Raw genomic sequence first — 23,808 nt, 5'->3', positions numbered from 1 at the left:
AGAGAAGAGAGAGAAGAGAAGAGAAGAGAAGAGAAGAGAAGAGAAGAGAAGAGAAGAGAAGAGAAGAGAAGAGAAGAGAAGAGAAGAGAAGAGAGAAGAGAGAACTTTTCATCACCAGAATCATTGATGTCCCCTCCCTGCAAAGGAAAATAAACTGAAAGATTTCCCTTTGGGTTCCCCCTGAGCATTGACAAGTGAGAGATCAAGCCAGGATACTTGCACCTTGTGGTCCTTGGCATCAAAGGCTGCAGGTTTTCTTTCCACTAATTTTAATATGCTTGTGAGCCTTGGGAGGCTTAATTAAAACTGCAGAGGAGCCAAGGTAAGCGCATAAAGGAACTGTTTTGATGCTCTGGAAAACCCAAGCAAACAGAATCTGGATTATTCAATTAGGTATGCATATGGGATTTGTTTTGGATGTTTTGATTGCTCAAAGCCTGCTGGGGAAGTCAGCCATGAGTTTAGGACCTGAAAGAAACCATAGTTAATATCCCCCAATTCACTTTCTGTCTTTTTGTGCAGGCTCCCAAGGTTTTGGTGCCTGGTTGGGAGTTCTTCAAGGTCTCCTCACACTCTCCTGCAGAGTCTGCTTGAGTTCCTTCTCCAGGATACGAGCAGGCCAGCTTGGTGGCTCACAGTTATGGTCCTAGATTCTTCTTCTCACTGTGGTCTTTCTTGTAATAAGATACAATGTCTCAAAGGGGTAGAATAGCAGGGTTCAAAGATGGACCACTCCTGACCTTCCGTGAGTCACTTAAATTCTCTGTCTCTGGTTCTGTCAGGAGAACTGACTGCAGACATTATAGATATATCTGCAGAGGCTGGGGCCTCTGGCTAGTTGGAAGCATACTGTCAGACCATCATAGGTTTCTGGCTCATCAGCTCAAAACAGCAGGCATTGAACCTGACTCTGACCTGCTGGAAGCCAGCAGAGGATGCTCCCTCTGATGCCAAGCTGAGAATCTGAACAAAGAAGTTGCTGCTCAAGTGCTGACCCTTAATGACCTTTCCAGGTGCTTAAACCCCAGCAAAGGACACCCAAGGAAAGTCTATACATATGAATAGCCCCCCTAGACAAAATCCAGCCCCACATTGTCACTAGTGCCTCCATTGACTGGTGCTAGCTTCTAAGGACACCAGGATGCTTGCCTGGTGTCCTTAGTTAGGCTGGTGTCACATAGAAGAGATGAATCAGCAACTAAACAAGACATCAAATATTGTGAGGAATAAGGGTATTCCACTTTGTAATAATGAGCGCTAAAGACTCAGCATTTAAAAGACAACTTGTAATACTGAGTTCCAGCATAGAGAAATGGTGGGCATGCCCATCAAATGCAGAGAACAGGTTTTTTTTTTAAAAGATTTATTTATCATTATATATAAGTACACTGTAGCTGACTCTGACAAGTACGTGTCAGATCTTACGGATGGTTGTGAACCACCATGTGGTTGCTGGGATTTGAACTCCGGACCTTTGGAAGAATAGCCAGTGCTCTTACCCCACTGAACCATCTCACCAGCCCCCAGAGAACAGTTTTTATAATCCTTCAGGATTATACAGGTCACTTCCTCCTTTTGCTCATTGGCTAAGTGCCTACCCAGGAGTTACATTGTTACAGGAGATCAGCTCCTACATCTGTTCTTCAATAAAGACTATGCATGTGTCTATAGATTTTGTAACAGTGTTGTTTGCTTTATTTGTTTTATTGGGTGGTTGTTGTTGTTGCTGCTGCTGCTGCTGCTGTTGTTGCTGAGACAGATCTCACTATGTAAATCAAACCTGCCTTGAACCCACAAATGTCCTCCTGCCTTTGCCTCCTGAGTGCTGGGATTAAAAGTGTGCGCCACTCTGCTCAGCAGTCTCCAGGTTTTACATCATCTTTAAATCTTTTCAATCACATGAACTTTGTCATATCTGCAGATTGTTAGGCAAGCATGGCTAGTTGGTAGCTATAGTAGCACATGTCATGGAGGTAGCTATAGTAACACATACCAACAGGAGTCCAAAGTCTCCTGTTCAGCTGTAGTTGGACCTAAGCTGACTTAAGACCCTTTATCTTGAAAACAGAACATTTTTATTTCGTACAAGTATCATAAAATCCCAGGGCCCAATGGTAAAAGCAGACTCTGTGAAGCTGTTGAGTTTAAGCCCAGAGTGGTGTTGCTTCTTAGCCCTGGCCAGCATTGTGACTATATGGGGATTATTCAGTGGTAGAGGACAACTATTTTCATGAGGTCATCTGCATATATCGCGGGGTGTGGGGGGAGGGGTGTATGATTAGCATGGTGCCTGACACATTTTCTTTTATATAAAAATTTACATATACGTGTGTGTGTGTGTGTGTGTGTGTGTGTATGAGAGAGAGAGAGAGAGAGAGAGAGAGAGAGAGAGAACTCTGACTGTGTGTACACATGTACATGACATGCATACCTGGTGCCAGACAGGCCAGGAAAGGGTGTTAGAACTGCTCTTATGGGTGGTTGTAAACTACCATGTGAATGCTAGCACTTAAACCTGGGTCCTCTGCAAGAGCAAGAAGTGCACTTATGGTAGTTGTAGAACTTCACTTTAGAGGAACTCTAGGGAGGAGACAAGTATTCCACCCAACACTGTGCAGGTGGGACTGAAGCAGAATCTTGAATAAGGCATTTTGACAAAGATGGAGTGGACCACTGTCAACAGAGAGGACCAGATGGAAAGAAGAGGCTGAGGGTTGGGGAAGGGATCTTAAGAAATGAAAATGGTTCAGCATAGCTAGAATCCAGACTGTGGTGTTTGAGGCCCAGGAGTGGGTCCCTGGATGATGAGGGCTGTACTATCAACACCCTAATGACATTCTAGGGAGTTCAAAAGAATACACAAAAGACTCCAGCTCTTGTTAGGTACAAAGTACTGTATAAAACTACCTGTGTATGTCATTGTCTGCCTAACGGCCAGCATGTCAGGATTCCATAGCTGCAGTGGACAGGTGGGCATGTGGGGCTTAAGATGTTTTAATCATTGGCCAGTGCCTGCCTGAAGGACATTCTGCCTCATGATTGTATCATTATCTTGTTGTCTCATATTTTTAAAAATTCGTCTCCATTGTTATCACATTCATCTAGAACAAAGTAAATAAAACTCTCTATTGAGCTCAACTTTGGGGCGTGTTCTCTTCCCCAGCAGGCTATAAGCTGAGAGAAGTGGGAAGGCAACTCAATATTCAACTTCCTGAGACTAAGATTCATTGTTACCTTGAGCCATAGTATTATTCCCCCAAATTAGTCAGTTGCCCTGTTATAGACTGTATACTCTGTTTTAACTCTTTTTTAAGAGATTTATTTTATGTAAATAAGTACACTGTGGCTGTCTCCAGATACACCCAAGAGGTCATCAGATCCCATTACAGATGGTTGTGAGCCACCATGTGTTTGCTGGGAATTGAACTCAGGACCTCTGGAAGAGCAGCCAGTGCTCTTAACCCCTAAGCCATCTCTCCAGTCCCACTGTCTTAACTTTTGAATGAATGATAGGCTTAAGTCTCAAGTAAAGTGACATGAAACACTTGGTGGAGGTTAAAGGAAAGGGTCTCATGAAAAGTCTCATGTTACCAAAGAGAATAATATAAATCAGTATCAAGTGTACCGTCCTCTGCCAAAAGGATAGAAAAGTATGATGCTGTTGTCCTAGAAATCTGGGCTGCATGATATCACCATAAACCCAGTTCTAGAACCTGAAATCCTGTTAGATCTAACCCACAAGCTACTATGGGCACTTTTACCCCGGAAGAGTTCTAAGCAGGTGCCCCCGATTATGTTACAATGCTTTAAACCAGAGCTGAGCATATTCAGCTGAAAACGGGTCCAGCAAACTCTCTGTGAGCATGCTCGCTTTTCTGACAGTCAGTCCTGGCTGAGTCCCATGTTGGCCAGCACTGAACCCAGGACAGATGTTGGGAGTTATTGGAGAGGATTTGGGGAGGCTGTAGGTCGTAGCATCTGTAGAAGTAATTCATTGCTGAAGAGCACACAGGCCCCACCAAAGCTTTGGGGAGAATTCTGAGGAAGCAACCCTTGGTGGAGTAAGACCATGGACTCAAAACAAGTGTTCCCTGGTGCTCTTCAGCTGAAGGACACTGGGAAGGCAGTGTTTTCAAGGCAAACTGAATGGAGAGGGGGAAAGTTCCCAGTCACACAAATCCCAGTTCAGTCCGAATTGGCACGAGGAGCATCCTCTGGTTTCCATGGAGATTCTTAGGAAGAGTTCACACCACTAAGTGGAGACCAAGCTTCCCTGGTATGCTATTTCTTCCTTGATGCCATGAGTTTCTTTATCTAGTGGCTCCACTTGTGGCCTTGTCCACCCCAGTAGCAGAACTTTGCAAAGCTTCAATGGTGAAGGTTAGACAGGACTTGGCTGCTCTGATCAGTGCTCCACTTACAAATTAAAGTGTGCTCAGCAGGCAGCTGACCAGAGGCTCCATGGTTGCTGATGTGTTTCCATATGCCCACTCGAGTTTTGTTTTTGTTTTTGTTTGTTTCCCTGAGTCAGGACCATGTAGCCCAGGCTACCCTTGAATACTCAGTATAGCCCAGGCTGCCTTTGAACTCCTGATCATTTTGCCTCTATCTCTCAAGCACTGTGAACTGCCACACCTGGACCCTTTTCATATTTATTTTTACTCTTTAAGCTTTTTGAATGTTCAACCACTTGTTTATGTATTGCTGTGTTGGGGATGGATCCCAGGGCCTTGCTTCCATGCCAGGCAAATATTCTATCACTAAATCCACCCCCAGCAACATACTGCAGACTTAGGGAACCTAGACTCCATACTTCTCATAGCAACGCAAATATATTTGGCAACTATATTTCAGTATGGCTGTAACTTTAAAAACCAGATTGCTTGCCAAGTAGTTAAATAAAGATTCTTAGTGAAATAAATTTCAGAAAACATCTTCCGATCTCTCCCCCCCTCCCCCGCCGCACACCCCCTCCCCGAAGTAGCTTTCATTGTTGATTTATTTCTAGTGCTCTGAACTCTTGGTAGAAACAACAGCAATGAGATGCATGTCCAGCCAGGATGCCCTGGTCAGCATGATGTCAGGGTCATTTTCTACAAGTGTAGTTGATATGTCTTTTTCTAGAGCAAATGTGGAGGGAGATGTTTCTGCTAAGGGGAAATCAACTTGCTAATAAGGAGAGCAGTATGACTGACAGTAGATCATTAAGACATTTTAAATGAAAAACAGATTAAAGTCAACATAATATTATATGTTGACTTGGTATCAAGTACCCTTGGGAGTAATGTAAACAAAAGTCTGAGCGAAACCAAAGCATACATTGGCGATCAACACGCCACAACGTGGGATCTCAACCACTTGGTTTCCACTTGTAGAACAGTGACATTCCCAAGAGCTGGTCCCTGGCCTTGGGCTCTCCTACAGGCTCTGGGTCTCATGTAGCCCAGTGTGCCTACCAACTGGCTGTGTACAAGAGGATGCCCTTGAACTTATGATCCTCTCTCTCTCTCCCATGCTAGGATTAGAGGGAAACCTAGGGCTTTATCTATCTTCAATTAACAATTTTAAATATTTACAGTTTAAATTAATGTAAAATTTACTTAAGATGTAACCAACTAAAGTAGGGGGAGTTCATTCGTTCAACCCATTGGGAATTTTTTGCTTTTGTTTTTAACAGCAACTTAAAGTAAGCCCATTGGTTCTGGCTTTGGAAACTGCAGGGAAATGTTAGCTGTGTTTCTCTCATTCCCTGAAAACATTAAGTTTCCAAAATTAGCAGAGAAATAGGGGACCGTTTTATAAAAGCCTAAGGAACACTTCAATGGGAGAGCACAGACATAGAAGGGTCTGGAGGATTATGAAGAGCATATGAAGGCAAGTGTGATTTACATTTTAACTCAGCTTCAAGATGGGGAAATGCCACAGACCGCAGGCTCTCCACAGAAGGGTCACTGCATAGTACTCTCGCTTGATTGTATTTGAGACTTTTGAAATGAGGGAAGATATATGGAAAAGATAAATTGAAATAGATTGCAGAGGGAAACGTTGCAAATGTGTTTCCATTAGGCCGTGATGAGAAAACGTAGGTCTGTTTCATGTAAATTTTCAAGAGTGACCTGGTGGAGAAAGTCAAAAGTACATTAATTAAATTTACGGAGCCAGAGAAGGTGAAGCCCCAGGAGGTTAGACATAAAGCATACAGATGGGCTGAGAGAGATGAGAGGAAGTGAGCAAACTTGCAGAACACGATATTCCACTTGGAAACAGGCAGGCCAATACAGTGGGGAATACCAGCCCGGAGACAGAGCGCTGCTGCAGAGAGAAAGCCAACAGCATGTTGAGTCTGAGAACCTGTACAGACTAAAGCCAGGAAATTGTAAAGTTATGGATCCCGCAGTAACTATAAATTAACTCCTTTGCATATGTGTAGTATTTCATATTACCGTCTGGTGTTAACTTTCACACCTAAACATACATGTGTCTATGTTTGGCCGGAGTCACTCACCGTTGTAATGGGAGCAAAGGTGTGAACAGGAGTGGATTGCCTGTGCCGGGGGAACCTCAGCTGGCCTAGTGGCTTGGCGCTGCTGCATGTTGCAATAGAATCAGCTGAGAGACAACTTGTGTCACAGCACTGGGCAAGGGAGCTAGAAGGGACCCACACTTCCTGATAAGTGCAGAGAAGTCAACCCATGTCAAGTTAGAAGAAAGGATGTCTGTAACTCACCCCAGAGGCCCCACTGGATTTAAATGTACCCCCACTCCTGGGCTTTCCTTCCCTTTGCAAACCTCCAATGGTAGTCTACCTTAACTAACAGGATCTCATTCCAACTGTGTTTTCTTTTGAAAGCATCTGAACCATACACCTGATTGTTTCTTGAATTTTCTGTTGTTCTTTGCTACTTACCTTCAATAATGGTGAGTATTCCAGGTAGGAGCTCAGATTCATCTCTTGAATCATCATTTGGACCAGCCCTCTTCCTCTTTCCGGCCTTCCCTCCACAAAAACCAAACAAAATATTTTCACTCTCCTTTCTCACTTTTGCTGCATCCCTGGAGATTTTCCTCTGTGGGCCATTCATCTATTAGCATGCCTGCCTAATCTTCAGACCTCCTTGGGTGGGGTGCAGTGCCTGTGATGTTCCCTGTCCTTAGCTTCCTCCCATCCCTAGAAGGTAAAGCTAACACCTAAGCTCCCAGTGACTTCTGGCCTGCATTGCCTCAGCCTTCCGTTCTGAACCTCTGTCTTCCCGTTTCTCACTCTTCTCTTCACAGTCCAGGAACAGACTCCATCTGTTCTGCTCACCACCACACCCTCACCCCCCTTTTTCTGGCATTAAAAGATGGCTCTTGCCATTGCTTTTCAGTTTCCTGCAATCCCTCCAAAGCACAGGTATGGGCTTCAGGCATCCTCTGGGGGTCTTCCGGAGTAGGTCCTTCCCTCACACACTGGGACAAGTGGGTTCATTTCTCATTCTCTTGGTTACCCTAGGTGATCTCAGTGTGTTCACCTCCTCTCAAAAAATTCCATACCCACCTATTCAGGTTCTCCCCAGAACCAGGACCCCCTGACTTCCCTCTAACCAATAGTTTCTGAGCCTCACAGCCCTGGTCTCAACTGCCCCATGGCTAGCCCATGCTCCTGTGGGGTTCCACACTCCCCCTCTGACACTTTCCTAGCTCCAGCTCATGCCTAAACTGCTGAAGAGGCCTCCTCTTTGGCATAAATTCTACCCTTACTCAGATGCCTCTTTTAACTGGTACCCAAATCCGTATTCTTTGTTCAAAGTGAACCCCATCCACAGTTCCTTCTCTAGACTTACATGACCACACTGTCTTAGGACCTTGCTCCCTGACACTGACCACATCCTGCATTACTCCTTGGGTCCCCATGAGTCCTGGCAGCAGCCCCGACTCAGACGGACTTGGCTGTGGCCGTGAGCCACCTCTTGAGCTCAGCAGCTCAAGGTCTTGGGTATGGCTCAGTGGGAGAGCACTTGTGTCGTCTGCACCAAACCCAGATTCTACCAGAACCTGGGTTCCAACTTTAAGCGCCACAGCAAAACAGAACAAGATAAACCAACAGAAGCCATCTATCATGCTGGACCTCAGCACCCTGGGCCAAGCACTGAGGTGCAAGAATGAGATGTACTCGAATTATGACAAATTCACACAGAAAGACAAAAGCTGAAGAATAAAGTATACTGTATATTCAAGCACTGATCATGCACTTATGTAAATCTGTCTGAAGCTGACTAAAATCATAGCTATATTTGTCCATGTTGCCCCTGTCCCACCCAACATCCTCACCCCCTCAAAGACAGAAATAGTCTTTGTCCACCATTTACTGTGATATATTCTGTATGCACAGACCTGGGGAAATACAACCTATAATATTACTTTGCAGAGATTTGAAATACTCTTCTTGACTGTGTGTGTGTGTGAGTGTGTGTGTGTGTGTGAGTGTGTGTGTGTGTGTGTGTGTGTGTGTGTGTGTGTGTGTGTGTGTGAATCTGCAGGAAGAACCACATAATAGCTGCTATGATACAGCCTGCTACACTGAGGAATAAGAGCTTGACCTCCAGGGCATCCGAGATGGACCTCCGTGCCTGTGCGGCTGCTGTAGTCTCTGGAGAGACCCGTAGTAGAATCCCAATGTCTCCACTATAATTGTGACTGAGCAATCAAGACTTGTTGACCCAAGGCACGTTCTTCTTGTCCAATTACTCTCCTTTCATAAAAATGGTATTTGAGTGCTTGTGGACACCTGCTGGGGAAGGCTTGAAACGTAAGATGTCATTTTCTTCATAGTCATAAGTTTTAGTCGCCAGCTATGAAAGCCAGCCACACTCTGCAGCCTGTGCAGCCCACAGCCCTGAGCAGGAGCCAGCGGTTCTGCTGTTCAGAGTAAAGAAACACATCTGTATGCCCAGTGACTACTACTGCCAGAGCAGCCTCCAGAAATGGCCCAGCTCCTACAACCATCTTCAGAGGCTATGATACAAGGACAAAAGGGCAGCTCAGAAACGTGGTTAAAGAATTTACGCATACCTGTAAGGTTCGGCTGGGATTGATTTCTGGAAAGTGGAAGCTAGGTTGTACATGTTTGAAAGTTGGCAGTTGGTTAAGTCAGAGCTGTGAAAATGGCAGCCACAGAGAGAGCTCCACTGGCTCAGCGGAGCTGATAGTGCAGCTGCTGTCTGCAAGGACGGGGCTCTGACATCAGCCATAGGACAGGCACCAGCTCCAGCATGCCACAGGCCTGCATTCACATCCTAACTAACTCAGCCCTCTGACCTTGAACAAGCAACTCCACTGCTGAGTCCCAGTTGCTTCTCTCTGAAACAGGAACAGTTAGTGTCTCCCTTGTGGGATTTCTGGGGGACTTAAAAGTAATATGTGTGGGAGGATCCGGGGAAGGTATTTGAGGGGAGACTAGAGGCTGAGACTCAGAGCCACCTCTCAAGTGTACGCAGGCCAGTGATCTCACTGATGGAGGCATCAGAAGGGGGGAGTGAGGGTTAGTAATAGACAACACACAGGCGTATTATTTATGACATCCCTGTTAGGAGTTCTTACAGGATGTGCTGGCAAGTCCTGAGCACTCAATAAGAGGGGTGTATGACAGATGATCAGTGTACACCAGGGTCTATCAGACCTGTGCTGGGTTGCAGCCTACGATGAGGCCACATCATAGAGAAGGTGTATGCGTCTCTCCAGAGTAACAAGAGGGTGGCACATCACGAGCGTTCAAATACTGCTATCAGGAGGCAAGGCTGACTGTCACTGTAAAATGGACTTTCATCACAGAAATAAATGAACTTGAAGAGCAGAAAGCAGGCTGGAGAAGGTGGCTGGGGTGGGGGTGGGGGCGTAGGGGGGTAAAGACACTTGTCACCAAGACTGACAACCTTATTTTGATCCTCAGAATACACTCAGTATTGGGAGAGAACTAACTGCCCCCTCCTAGGGGTCCGGATACCTCATGCATTATGGCATCATGGGGGGGGGGNGCGGAGAAATTTTTTTTTTTTAAAGCAAGAAATCCTGGTTTAGGTTCTTAATCTAGTCCTCAGGACAGTAGAGATTTTCCAGTCTTCATCCATAATCATAAATTCTTTATCAGCACTCTTCTTTCAGAGAAAACTTCTCACTAAAAAGGAAAGGAGGAGAGAGAGAGAGAGAGAGAGAGAGAGAGAGAGAGAGAGAGAGAGAGAGAGAGAAGGAATCCCCAAGGGGGCTACAGGCTGCTGCTAAATTTCAGTTGCAGTTGTCAGGGCTTAAGAAAACACTGGAGAAAATGTCTCATCGAGGGGTCCCTGGATTGTTCTGCTCTGGGCAGGCAGCTGAGGGGTGGATGACAGCCAGCTGGCAGGAGCTCACACACCAGGTACCTGAGCCAGCCACTGAGCTCATTTGCTCCAGAGAAGTCATTTTACAGGCAGAGCTGTCTCAAGATTAGCACGCTTCGGCGTGCAGCCGCTCGGGAGGGGAGGAACACTGCAGAATTGGAGGAAACAAGAGCTAGGTGCTTATTTTCGAAGGGCTAGCCCCAGGGCTTCCTGGGTTCTGGGGGGAATAGAATGTATGGCAGTGAACAGAAGGGAAGTAAATGCTAGGCACTGTGCTGTCTTGGTTTGAGGGAGAGGAGCCACATCCCCAAGAAGCTAACTGACCAGGGTCACGGTGCTTCTGAGGTCAGAGACATGGTTTCGCCCCCACGTGCTGCTGAGCCTGGTTCCCCACTCCCCACGCAGCTCCTGAGTCTCATGCTACAAGCCCCACCACTGCCTCACAGCATCTTCACTGCCAGTGAGAGCCCAGTGGCCCTGTCTCCAAGGGCCATCTCCTCTTGAGCATCCTACTCCTTGAGCACAGCTCTGAGATACTGAATAAAAACCAGAGCAAGAAAAACCACCAGATGGGAAGAGGAGCAACCTCGAGCCACAGCGTCCACCAAGAAAAGCCTGAGTCTCGGGAAGACCCTGGAATAGACTTAAGACCCTTCCACATCCACCCGAGCTTGCGTTTCTCCTGCTTATTGCCACCATGTGTCACTTATGCCACCTGGCAAGCCACCTAAGACTCCAGCTCTTTTTAAACCCTGATATTCATTCCTAGCTTTGAGTCCTACTAACCTGGAACTTGCCACAGGGATGGCTTCCTCCAGTAGTGGAAGGTAGCAGCACATGCCTAGGAGGCCAGTCACTGATCTTGTGGCATGGATTCTCAAAGGGGCCGGTTACCTTAAGCCCCCAATGTTAGGCAAAATGGTGGCCATGATATGAAATTATCTGTTTCCCAAACCTGTAGTTGAGACTGAATGCTAGAGGCTTTTCAGTGGGGTAAAATGTCTCATATTTAGGGTGTTTGTGCAAATGAACATGCTGTAAATCACGTGTTTTCCACTGCCATGTCTCGATTCATTGCAGCTAGAAAAGCAGAGGCTGAGAGGTGGTCCTTCCCAGCATCCTTTCTGTCAGGCCACATATCACAGCTCACCTTCAACACCTGGACCGCCAGCACTCCAGGCAGGAGCAGAATCTGTCCCCATCCGAGGTGATCATTATTGGTCTGTTAGGAAGCCTGGTGTCCTCAGCTCCAAAATCTATGGAATTCCTGTCCTCAGCCCCAGCTGAGGCTCTGGAATCGTTTGCACTCAGCATTTCCTCCTTCCTGTGCTGGAAATCCAGGAGGCGCCGTCTGCCGGGGGTTGGGGGGTGTGGGGCATTGGGGAGACATTTCCATGAGCAATTCTATCCCATTTTCTCTCCGCTTTTCTTGTTAGTAGCTAACATCCTTCATCACGGGGCAGCGCCTGAGTCTGTGCTTGGCAGGGTCTTTGGAGATAAGTAGTGTCTGGCGTGGTGCAATAAGAAGTTTGCTTTCGTTGATTAAAACCAGGCTGCTGGTGGACAGCAGCACACATGAGCAGCGCTGACCCTTGCTAGGGAGAGCTCTGAGATTGCTGTGTGTGGCACCATTACTGTCCACACTACTTCCTGTCACCAGTGAGCCATTCACTGGGTGACATGGGTTTAGGAACTCAATAGCTCCCAACTCCACAGGTTTGCCCACCTGAGAACCGCAGTGGCTGACGTCACCACAGCAGATCAGAATCTTCTGAAGCCCATTTATTCTCAAACTTGATTCAGGTTCATCTTGGCCACCCCTAGGATGTTGTGGGGGCAGGGGAAAGGCTTGTGGTTCGAGTCAGCGTTATGAAGAGATTGGGGAGGTCTGATAGCTGGACGCCATGGCACAAAATCACATTTACCACTCACTTAGGCCTCAGGTAACCACTCCTCTGATACAATCAATATTTTATTCATTTTTTTGAGAGAAATAAGCTAAGAAACCATAGTTACATAAGAAATAAAAAGGCAGAACTGACCTTGTATCCCTGTCTAGTGTGGCTTGACTGTTCATGGCACCCCCTCTCTCCCAAATTCAGCTGTGGAAGTGGTCATCACTTCCACTGTGCTGGGAGTAGGAGATGAACCGTGAGCAGGCAAATTCAGTTAGTCATGAAGCGGGTCTCTCTGGTAGCTGTGTCATCATAAGAGGGGCAGCCAGGGCCTCTCTGGAACTTGTTCTCTGAGCATACATGTAATAGAAGTGATACACACATGGGGGGGGGGGCGTGGATTAACCAGCCAGGTGTCTGCTAAGAGCTCTCCACCCCCCAGCTCAGAGACCTCTGGCCCTAAGATCTACAAGGAGATGAATATCCACTGTTTCGTCACATAGCCTTTGCTATTTGTGACAGTGGCCCAAGGGGACTTAGACAGTGCTCTTAGAAACTATAATCCCAGCTCCTCTGGAAAACTCACAGGCTCTGTGTCTCCCCCAGAAACACGTGATGAGCTCTTTGGCCCTTTCAGATGTTCTTCTTTGACAGCGCATCCGCCCAGTGCTTGATCACCTCAGTTTGCTTTGGGAGGGGAGGTGGGTAGATCATCACTGGTGAGTATGGCTGGCATATAACCCGTGCTGCTCTGTTACTGAGGTGTTTCGGTTCCCAGAGAATGGACAAAAGGGAAGTAGTTCATCTCTGCCAGCTCTGCCAGGAAGGAGAATAGCTTCAGCTATGCTAACTCCAGCCCCAGCCCCTGCCTGGACTTTCCAGACACAGTTAGTTGATCAGGAACAGGGTGAGTGAGGCTTATCTTCCTCCTCAGGGCTCACAGGATACACAGTGTCTTCCCTCTCTCTTCGTTCGTGCTTGCTTCCATGTTGGATCTAACATTGCAGAAGACCAGGAGTTTGGACTGGTAGACATCTTGTTTCTTCAAGAATGTAGAAAGCTGGCTGTGTTGAGACAAGGCCTTTCTCCAGTTTTCTCTTAGCAACCTAGAAATGATGATTGTAGGACTTGGCTGTGACTGTAAATAATCACAATATCCTGCACATGCACAGGACCCTAGCGAGACACCAATGGCTTCTGGAAGCCACAGGTGTATCCCTGCCAGAGGAGTCACAGCTTGGTGGGGTTGGCCGACAGGGGAGATGGAGCTGACAGAAATCCTGCATCAAGCCTGGTTTGTTGCATCATTCCTGAAGGTAGAGGTAGAGACTGGCCAACGCAGTTTTAGCCTCGCCCTGTTTCCACCTAAGAAGGAGAGCCATGCGTGTCAGCAGCCGCTGTCACCCCACCTTAATTCCCGATTCCACACCCTGTGCCATACAGTGAGAATTGCCCTGTCTCTCCACATCCAAACAAATTTAGACCTCAGTTTCTCTGTGTGCTGATTCCATACCTGGGGATCCAACCAACAGTGAATGAGAACTCTCCGGGGAAATAAAAGGAACCTTACTGAATCTGCACAGAGTGGTCCTGAAATAACACAGCATGACATCCGTTCCCAGAGGTCCTACTTCTTATTAAGGGCCAAGGTCACTGAGAGAAGACTTAAAGTCTATGAATACATGCACAGGTTCTATGCAGAACTGCACTGTTGTGTGTGACAAACTTGAGGGCCCATGGGTCTGGGGATCTCAGGCATCTCTAAAGGGCTATGAAAGAAGTTACCAGACACCAAACAACTATAGATAATAATACAGGAATTTAATTAAACCAACCATCCATTCTCTAAAACAAGATCACAAAGAGAAAAATGGAGACTCATATGACCACTTGAAAAGAAAAAGCAATTAAGAATGTGCAGGCTTTAAGAGATGATCTAGTAAGAAAATTGCTGCTGGCACCTTGTTTGGGCAGTGTCTTCTCATCTGTTCAGAACAACAGCACCCTGTGTTGTTTGTTGGAGGGGAAAGAGGCCTTGTTTGCTTCAGGGTTTTTTTTTTCTCCTACAGTGTTTATTTGCTTGTTTATGTGTTTGCCTGCTTGGTTATTTTCCAATTTTCTGAGTCACAGTCTTATGCTATATGCCAGCCCAGCCTGGAACTCTATATGTAGCCCAGGCTGGCCTATAATTGAAAGCAGGCCTCTGGTCTCAGCCTCTGGATGCTGGGATTGATAGTAGGCGTGAACTACCATACTCACTCAGAAGGCCTAAGCTCCCCTCTCTTGTGGGGCTTCCTCCTCTTTATCCCAGGGGTAGTGGCTGTACAGAGAGTAGCCTCGCTCTGTGCATGATGTCATCATTCCAGGAGCCACTGGAGTGACTAAATGCCAGTCACCACAAGGATAAGGAGCCACTGGAGTGCTCACACACTGCTGTGCTTGTGTAGCCATTGGTGGCCCACTGGAGCTTCTGTGAGGTAAATCCCAGACTTCCTGAGTGACAGAGCAATCCCAATCTGAGGTGTTTACCTGCAAGGAATGGAAATACGTCCATAAAACAAGACTGTGCAGAGGCCTGCACAACCGCCTTGTTCTTAACAACAGGCCCAAGCTGGAAACAACCCAGATGTCCATCAACAGGAGAGTAAGAAAACAGCATTCAGTATACTCACACAGTGACTACTGGAGGGGGAGAGGGGAGGGGAGGGCAGGGGAGGGGAGGGGAGGGGAGGGGAGGGGAGGGGAGGGGAGGGCAGGGCAGGGCAGGGCAGGGCAGGGCAGGGCAGGGGAGAATGTGCATGTATTACAGATTCACACTGAAACATGGTTCTGTCTCAAAGCCCTTACGTTGAGTGAAGACAGCCAGATCAAACTAATTCCTACACTGTTGTGCCATTCAGAATCATTTAGAATTCTACAATCAGCCAGACCACTAAAATGCCAGAAATCGAGACAGCCGTTGTTTTGTGAAACAGAATTGGCTAGAAAGGTCGGACGCAGGAGGGCCCTCTGGGGTAACAGAAGTATCTTATAGCTTGGTGTGAGCAGACATTACTCATATGTAGACAGTAACCAAAACTCTGTGGGGTTTAACATTTGTGCATTTTAGTGTGTTTAAGGTCTAAGCCCTAGAAAGCACCACCTTGTCTGCTGGTGGGGATAGACAAGGAGTTGCTTTGTAGAAACGCGTAACTCCCTGAATCATATCTGGGATTCGGCAACAACAAGGTTTACTGATAAAACTTGCTGGTGCTCTGCTTACGAAAGTATGTCAAACCACCACCAACAAAGTATAACAAAGTCTACTGTCAACAGGAATCTACTGCCTGGTGTGGTGGCCCATGCCGTAATTCCAGAACTAAGGAGGAAGAGGCAGGCTGATCTCTATGAATTCAAGGCCAGCCTGGTCTATATACCAAGTTCTAGGCCAGCCAGGGCTATACAGAGAGACACCCCCCACTGCCACCTCAAAGAACAAAACCAAACAGATCAAAACAAATGAAAATCAGAATCTATTTCATGTGGTGTTATTTTCCATTTATTTGCAGTGCTAAGGCTGGTACTTGGGGTCTTATATCATCTGCATTCCCCAGACAGATGTCTTTAATGACACCGTGACTTTTGTAAGAGTGAAATGGATGGTGGCTTAATCTCTTCCACTCTCAGGTACAGATGACAGGGAGGCTGAGCTGACAGATTTTCATGCTGGCAGCTATGGGTTCAAGTCTCCATTGTTCAGACACACCAGCTGTGTCAGTGGACTATTTCTTGGCCATCAGGTGGTATGTGGGAGGTAGCTTCTGAGTTATCACAAGAAATAGGGTGCTCCAGGGCCAATTACTTGCCTCACACAGGGCTTCTGAGTGAATACTTTATAGGTGTCTCTGCAGAAGATGTCATCTTCCTTTGTCATAAATCTAAGCGTAACATTGTGCTGAGATAGTCGCTTTGCATGGGGAAGGGTAGATATGACTGAGAACTGAGGACTGAGGAAGGAGAACAGCGCTCAGTGAGGAATTGGTTTCCTCCATCCTGTCCTGCGACCAGTCAGCATGCACTTCCCAGTCCTCCTTTGGATATACTCCAGTTAAGGCTGATCTACTTGAGTGAACCAAGACTGCAGGGCCAGCGATGTGTGCATAGCACACCTGCCTGTCAGCCAGGCCTCCCGAGGGCCACACAGCTCCCACCCGTGTACCCTGCTGAACCACCTCCCTGGGCAGACAGAACTGTCAGCATCCTGCCTAAAACAGCTCACCATAAAGCGGTCACCTGTAATTCCAGCACTCAGAAGACTGAGGCATGAGACTGAAGCAGAGGTTCAAGGCCAGCCAGGGCTAAAGAGTAATTCCCTGTTTCAAAAAAGCAGAAACAAGCAACAAGGTCAACTCTCCCTAGAAAGGGAAGAGACTTGGTTTAACCCTTCACGTGCACATGAACAGAAATCAACGTTTTGGAGAGGCAGACCTCAAAAACACAACTGAAGCTCTTTTAGCCTGTGTCTGGAAAAATAACTTTCCAAGAATAGGGTAAGGAAGGGATGGAGAGGGTTCCATACACCACAACTGAAGACTATTTCCGGCCCACATTCTAATCTGTCCTTGTGTTGTTAAGCAGGGTGGAGATCTTCTTCCCTCCTGTGTTTCTGTTTTTATTACGTGCCACGTTCTACAAAATGTCTTTTACTTAAAATGTGAAGCTGGTGTCTAGAGTTTCTGGTAGAAGCAGAAGCTAAGCTCCTGAGGTGAAATCTCAGCATCTCTGTGTTTGCTTGGAACCTGGTGTTTTGTGGAGGTGGGGTAAGGTGGGAGAATGGAGGGGTGGTCTGTGGTTAGGACAGGGGTCAGGGTTCCAGGGCAGGACCACCTCAGTTGGGTGGGGTTGGGGTAATGCCTCTCTGGAAACAGGAACTTGGGAGAAGTGCAGTGTCTCTCTTCTGTAGAAAGGGTCTGCAGAGGACTGAATGCAGTGCTTCAGGGGACTCTCACTGTACAGCGCCACACACGAGCCTTAGTCCCTTTTTCTACAGGTCAACTGTAGCCTTCTTCACACTTGCCACATTCTTCCAACTTTCCTGAGACACACTTTTGTCAGTTACATGGGCTTTATATTCATAGCCCCCAAGCTTTAAAAACCAACAATGGTAGTGCGGAAAATCTGCTTCATTTGGGAGGAGGCTTCAGATTTCTAGGGAGGGAACCCAAGTTCGCATTTCCTCTTCTCCCCCAGCACCTACTGACTCTCTTTAAGTTTCTGGCTTTATTTGAAGCACAGCATCATTGTTGAGGAATGACCAAATTCTTCAAGAAGTATAGCAGATGTTTCTGCTCATAATCTCAACAGTAGAGGCTGACCCAGTCCTTTCAGGAACCAGGCACCAGCCTGGTCATAGTAACAGTGAAGCCTTGGGCTCTGAAGACTGTCAGTCAGAGAAGCCAATCCAGACCCTGCCTCGGTTGCCTGTAGTGTGATTTAAATATTTTGTAGTTAATACTCAATCCTGGGAATTAATACAGCAGTTCCTCTTTAACCAGCTATTACCTAAATAAAAGACACAGAGACCTTTAGAATTATAATAAGCTTTAAACACTGGAGCTGTGCAGACATCAATCTTCTAAGCTATTTTGTCTAAGTTCATGCCTTGAACCCCAATATATTACTTGCCATATGTTTAGCTGCCCCGTTCCTGCTTCATCAGGCCACATGCTCATGGTGACATGCTCATGGTGACATGCTCATGGTCCACACTACCCCATGGCGACTTCCTCCCTCCTTTCTCCTCGTGGTCCCTACTTGAGACCCCAAGCCTGAAAACCAAAGCTCTGCCTACCTTTCTCTGCCAAGCTACAGGCTATCAGCAACTTTCATTAACCAATCAGTTATAATTGGGAGGTGAGGTTTACACAACAAAGGCTGGTGTACCGTGTTCTTGAGGCATCAGGTCTTGGGATAGAAAGTTTAGCATCTGAATACATAGCAGCAGACCAAACTCTAACAGTTGTCTGGTTTAGAGTGAATGTTGACCTTGCTGTCATTTAAATAACACTTGTTTTCTGTAGAAAAACAGGAAGCAGAGATAGACAGAGAAATATGACGATTCAACTCATTATTGCTGCCACCCAGACAGGCTTTGATGTGTCATTCCATGTGTTTTCCCCAGTCATGTAAGCAGCTGCATGTGTGAAGGGATAGACCCTGTCTAGGCGACCAGAGTATGGGCCACTCCACTGACTTTGCATTCTGAAACGTTTTGTTTGTTTGTTTGTTTGATTGGTTAGTTGGTTGGTTTTCTTACTGAGGGATAGCACGGAGAAGCCTAATCAATACCTATTGACCCTTATGTGTATGGCTAAGATTTCTCTGCTCCCAGACACAGTATTTGGGGGTGATGTTTACTGGGCATCCTCTGGAGAGAATGCCTTGGGCTTAGTCATGAGGCTTGGGCCAGTTACCCTGGCTTCTCCACAGCCCCCATGACAGGATTCTCAGAGGGGTCTTGGAACCCATCTGGTTAGTTAGCAATGTAATTTGACATCTCTGTGTCCATACAGCAAGTATACGTTTCTGTCATTTCAGACTGTAATGTATCTCAGGAGGCCATTACATTCCTTCTAATGTCTCTGCATGTATAGCGCTCTTGCGAACACTCTCGACTCCCTTCTTTATGCTTTCCTTTCTCGGGATGAATTCTGAGAGGAATAATTGATAGGAAAGCATATGCACATATTTTAATAGGTTTAAATGTCTCTTTGAAAAGTTGATACTCTCAATTTGGGAGAAAGGCAGGAGCCAAGCTGTGCTCCTCCCCTACCCCCAGCAACCCCCAACCCCCAAACGTCACCATGGGTCAATATATTTGTCATAAATGCCAAGAGCCACAAACAGAGCCATAGGGTTGAAGCTCAGAGGCAGAAAGCTGTTATCCCATGTGGGCTTGGCCAGGGAGACTGTGTAGGTGCTCCTGACTAGGGACACCGTGAGATTACTCTTACAGGGGACCTGTAGGTAGAGAGGGCAATAAGGCAGCCTGAGTGGATGCTGGGATGCCAGGCTGGGACCAGTGTGCATCCATGGGACAGGAGTTGCTCCAGGATCTCCCTGACCCTCTGCCCCCGCATTCCCTGTGATGTAGTAAGTGTGACTCTCACCCCTGTGACACTCACCCCACTGTACACTAAGTTCTAGCAAAATGTATCAGTGAGATGGAAAGAAAACTTAGGGAGCAGAAGGACCCGGCCATTCTTCAACTCTGTTTCCTTAGCCTAACAGCTGCCCCTTGAAACCGCCTTGCCAGTTGCCAGCCAGCTCCATGCTCCTCACAGTTGTTTACACTAAACCAAACTGTAAGGTACCTAGACTCTCCAGTCCCTGCCTTTTCTGTTAAGTACACACGCTGATCCTGCCCTCTGCTCTTGTCCCAAGTGTCTCTCTTTACTGGTAGTTAGTTGCAGCTCTCTGCCTTACAGGCTCTGTGTTGCCAATCCAAACTGTCCCAGGCTTTAGCCTGCTGGGGATGAGGAAATCCACAGAAAGCTATGCTCTGTATCCTCTGTCCCCGTCTGCCTGTCTTTTGGCAGGAGGTGTCTGGGTTGGTTAATTGTGTTGCTGCTGCTATTGCTCATTGGCGGAGGGGATATTGACACAGCATCTTACATAACCAGGCTGACCCTTGAGCTGATTCTCTTGCCTCCATGTCTAGCTCATTGTGCCTTCTTCCCCTTGTCTTCTCAAGCCCAGCATGGTGAGTGGTGTGCATCTGTTATCCTCATCTGGCCTGGGAGCTATAGGCTAAGACAGTAGAATCAGGAATTTAAAGATGGCCTGCATTACAGATTGAGACCTGTCTCAAAAAGTAGGAGACAGCAAAATGGCAAAGATACAAATCAAACCTAACAAATAAACCCGCCCATAATTGCCACACATACCCATAACAGATCCCAAGTCATTTCAGTGCCCTGAAGCCAGGGTCTCAGGCACGGATGTCTTCTGCTTCCAAATGGAGAGAGCCACTGATCTTTGTGCCAGTCAGCTCTGGGATGCTGAACTCACGGAAAGGAGTGAAGGAAAGAGAGCCACTGTAAGAGTGGTATAGGGAGCCTGAGAGAGCAGTTTATCCTACAGTAGGATGGCTTTAACATCTCTCTCTGGGGGGGAATGGAGGATTAGAACAGCATTCTGTTCCAGAGGGAGCTTGAAGTTCCAAAGCAGGGACAAGGTCTTACACCGAGAGAAGGGAGGTGAGAGCCAGTGGAGCCAACCAGCTGTCTCTGGCTCCTCCTGATGGATTTAATACTTCCCATTGCTTCCATGTTGCAGGATGCTCCACCTTGATTCAACCACATCCCACTGTTGGGAGGATACCCTATAACAGGCTATGACTTGTGTTTTCTTGCAGGCAACTATGGTCCTGAGCTCTGCGTACTTCTGGTTGGGATTGTTCCTGGTTCCAACTGCCTGTTTGATTGAAGACGTGGCATGGAGAGCGTAAGTGTAAAGCAGAGCCTGACCTTCAACCTTGCCCCGCTGCCCTTGCAGCTGTCTCTCACGTGAGGGGTGTGGGGATGCAGAAGAAACAGGACTCCTGACCCTTAACAAAGAAAGTTTTATTTTAATTTAAGCTCCCGCTCCATCTTGATAGGAAATACATCTGACAGGAGAAAGAATACTGAGCAGAGGTCACATGACATTCGACAGGGGCAGTCTTCTGTGTGATCGCAAGGCCATTTCCAAACACGAATGTGTTTCGTCACGTTTAGGAAACATGACCTGAGACTCATTTCACATCTTAAAGCTGAGGCTAAGAAACCACAAACGGTGCCTGGCTCAAACCTCCCTCTATAGAGGGAGCAGAAGCAAGTACCTCACTTCCACGACAAAGCGGAAAGAACCTTCGTTCTTCTCACCAACTCACTCACAGTGGCAATCCTGCCAATCAAACGCTTCCCGGGAGCTCACAAGTCTGTAAGAGAATCTCATCACAAATGCAAAATTATGATGAAGATTAAATAGAAGTTAATTCAAACTCACTTCCCACTTCTATGTTTTAAATTATATCATTCCTAAAGTACAAAGGAAGCAGTGATGTCCCAAGAGAATATTAACCTTTAATTTCATTCAGGAGCCTGGAGTATTGGTTTAGATTCGAACGGGTCCAGTTCCTCCTAGATACATGGCCACGTTCCCTGAAAATTGAGACTTCTAGCTTGGGCAAACCACAATTATTTCAGGGCCCTGAGGAAGTGAAGTGAGATTGTTAACCCAAGCCTTTCAGGAAAAGACATCAGGCCTCATTTTTATCTACTCATCGCTCCCACACTCGACAGGAATTATTCTTGCCTGACAGGGATATCTTTTGAAAAAGTCTTCATTTGGGCGTAGTCTTGACAACTGATGCAGAGAGAGAGGGGAGCGATGGTTTTCCTAGAGTGAATGTTTTTGTTTTTCTTTAGCTAAGTTTTTCAACTACGACAAACCAAATAATTTTAACTCCTTAAATGCCTTGACTAACTACTGCTTCTGTTTTGTTTGCTATAGCTATGTTCTATAAATGGCATAACCGGAACTTTTGAAATGAATATGAATATATATATATGTATATATTTATATATACTATACACACACACACACACACACACATATATACAGGAAGGTTATTTACTTAACCTAATAGATGTGCAGTGAGAAAATATCCATTCTTTTATTTCCTTTTTGAGCCAGTAGGCCCAATTTTGACACAATGGGTTTATTCTGTAGCTGAATTTGTTGCAGCTCTGCAAATAAGTTAGTTTTAGGGACACACTTCTTGGTTTGGCTGAGTCTAATGGGAAGTCAGTCGTTACAGACTTACAGATTCATCCCTAGCTATCTTAATGCAGCTATCTTAAATTAATGTCATGAAAACAGAGTTTTATTGAGGTTCCTTCTGCCAAGAGGGTCTTTAGCAAAAGTATCTTTGTTTGATTTCAAAGAGAATGTTTATAGATTGCAAAGGCTCTGCCTCCTCCTGTGTTTTCAGAACCCCTTCCAACGCATTTCAAGTACAAATTCCCTGTCACCATGGAGCAAATTATCTCTTCCCTCTAACAAGACTTGTCTGGGTCCTGTTTATAGGACCCAGGCTATAAAATTAGCACCATTTACATATTAACGATGATAAATCAGATGGTACTGCTTCCAACTCCAACATATGGAAAGAGTAAAAGTCACTTCCTCTCCGAGGAGCTTGCCAGCTGGGTTCCAGCCGGACCCAGGGCCCCTCTGAGAATTGAGGAGCCAGCAGGGAAAGTTATCCTTACCTATTGTATTATTGAGGTCTGGGAAGCTGTTGCCTGGCAGGGGTGGGAAGCACAGCCTCTCTTAGAAGTGGCATCCCATCACCTGGCCCTACTGACTCACATTATCATTTCCTGAATGCATTTTGCTCTTGCATTATCAGGAGAAGCTAGAAGAACAGTGTGTTAAACTAGCTGATCTTTGGGTGTGCCCAAAGTATTTATGCCCATTTGCAATATCTGCTTGATGCCTAGACTTCTGCTATCCCCATCATGAACAAGAATTTTATGAATGTATGTGGGCCTGGTCCCACTGAGCATGGGGTCTATATTCTGTGTAATATTATACTCCAAGCTGGAAATATTTGCCAAGGCAAGTAAATTAGTGGCTCATTCCAAGAAGAGGAAGAACGTGACAGATGGATTGCCCTGGCAAAGGCACAGGACTCACTCTTTGTGTCTGAACTGCAGTTATGCAAAGTTTTAGAAAATGTTCTCCACACTCCCCAGACACACACATACACACACACACACACACACACACACACACCATGCTCTACATCAGTGGTTCTCAACCCGTGTATGTGGGGGAGGTGATGCCCTTCAGGAAGTCACATATCAGATATCCTGCTTATCAGATACTTAGATTACAATTCATAACAGTAGCAAAATTATAGTTATGAAATAGCAATGAAAATAATTTTATGTTTAGGGGGTCACCACACAACATGAGGAACCACATTAAAGGGTTGCAGCATTAGGAAGGTTGAGAACCGCTGCACTTCTATCCACTGATTTCTGTTCTCTCTCTCTCTCTCTCTCTCTTTCTCTCTCTCTCTCTCTCTCTCTCTCTCTCTCTCTCTCTCTCTCTCNTCTCTCTCTCTCTCTCTCTCTCTCTCTCTCTCTCTCTCTCTCTTCCATTTTTCTTTCTGCAGTTCTAGGAATCTAACACAATAACTGCACTAGCAAACTGCACTAGCAAATCTTTTCCTATTGAGCTACACTGTAGCCCTTGGTTTTTTTTGTTTTTTGTTTTTTGTTTTTTTTGAGATAGGATCTTTCTGTATAGCCTAAGCTGGCATTGATAATGAGATTCTCTTGCCTCTGCTTTGTGAATGCTGGTACCGCAGGGCCTGCCACTCCAGGGCTGGTTGTCCTGTCTTTGGAAACTTTATCACAGAGGAGGCCTTGGCTTCCAAGTGAACACCTATGCACACCTAAGACAGGGAGTGCCTCTCTTCTAGGCACCTCTTGCTTTCTTGCCCCGTCCTTTATTTCCATTCCAGGACC

The 23,808-nt window shown here is 46.3% G+C and overlaps 1 protein-coding gene across 5 annotated transcripts in view; it reads left to right on the top strand.

The window, feature by feature from the left end:
* Positions 1-23,808, top strand: part of Atp8a2 (ATPase phospholipid transporting 8A2) — a 527,640-nt gene that overhangs the window by 463,343 nt on the left and 40,489 nt on the right. For all 5 annotated transcript variants that reach the window (XM_021182071.2, XM_021182073.2, XM_029469107.1 and 2 more), the window contains one exon: positions 20,643-20,731. In XM_021182071.2, the coding sequence (XP_021037730.1) occupies positions 20,643-20,731 (89 nt within the window). The remainder of the gene's footprint in view (positions 1-20,642; positions 20,732-23,808) is intronic.

This window comes from Mus caroli, chromosome 14 (assembly GCF_900094665.2).
Source record: "Mus caroli chromosome 14, CAROLI_EIJ_v1.1, whole genome shotgun sequence".
Lineage (NCBI taxonomy): Eukaryota > Metazoa > Chordata > Mammalia > Rodentia > Muridae > Mus > Mus caroli.
The sequence above is the reverse complement of the archived record's forward strand: the minus strand, read 5'-3'. Positions and strand labels throughout refer to the sequence as shown.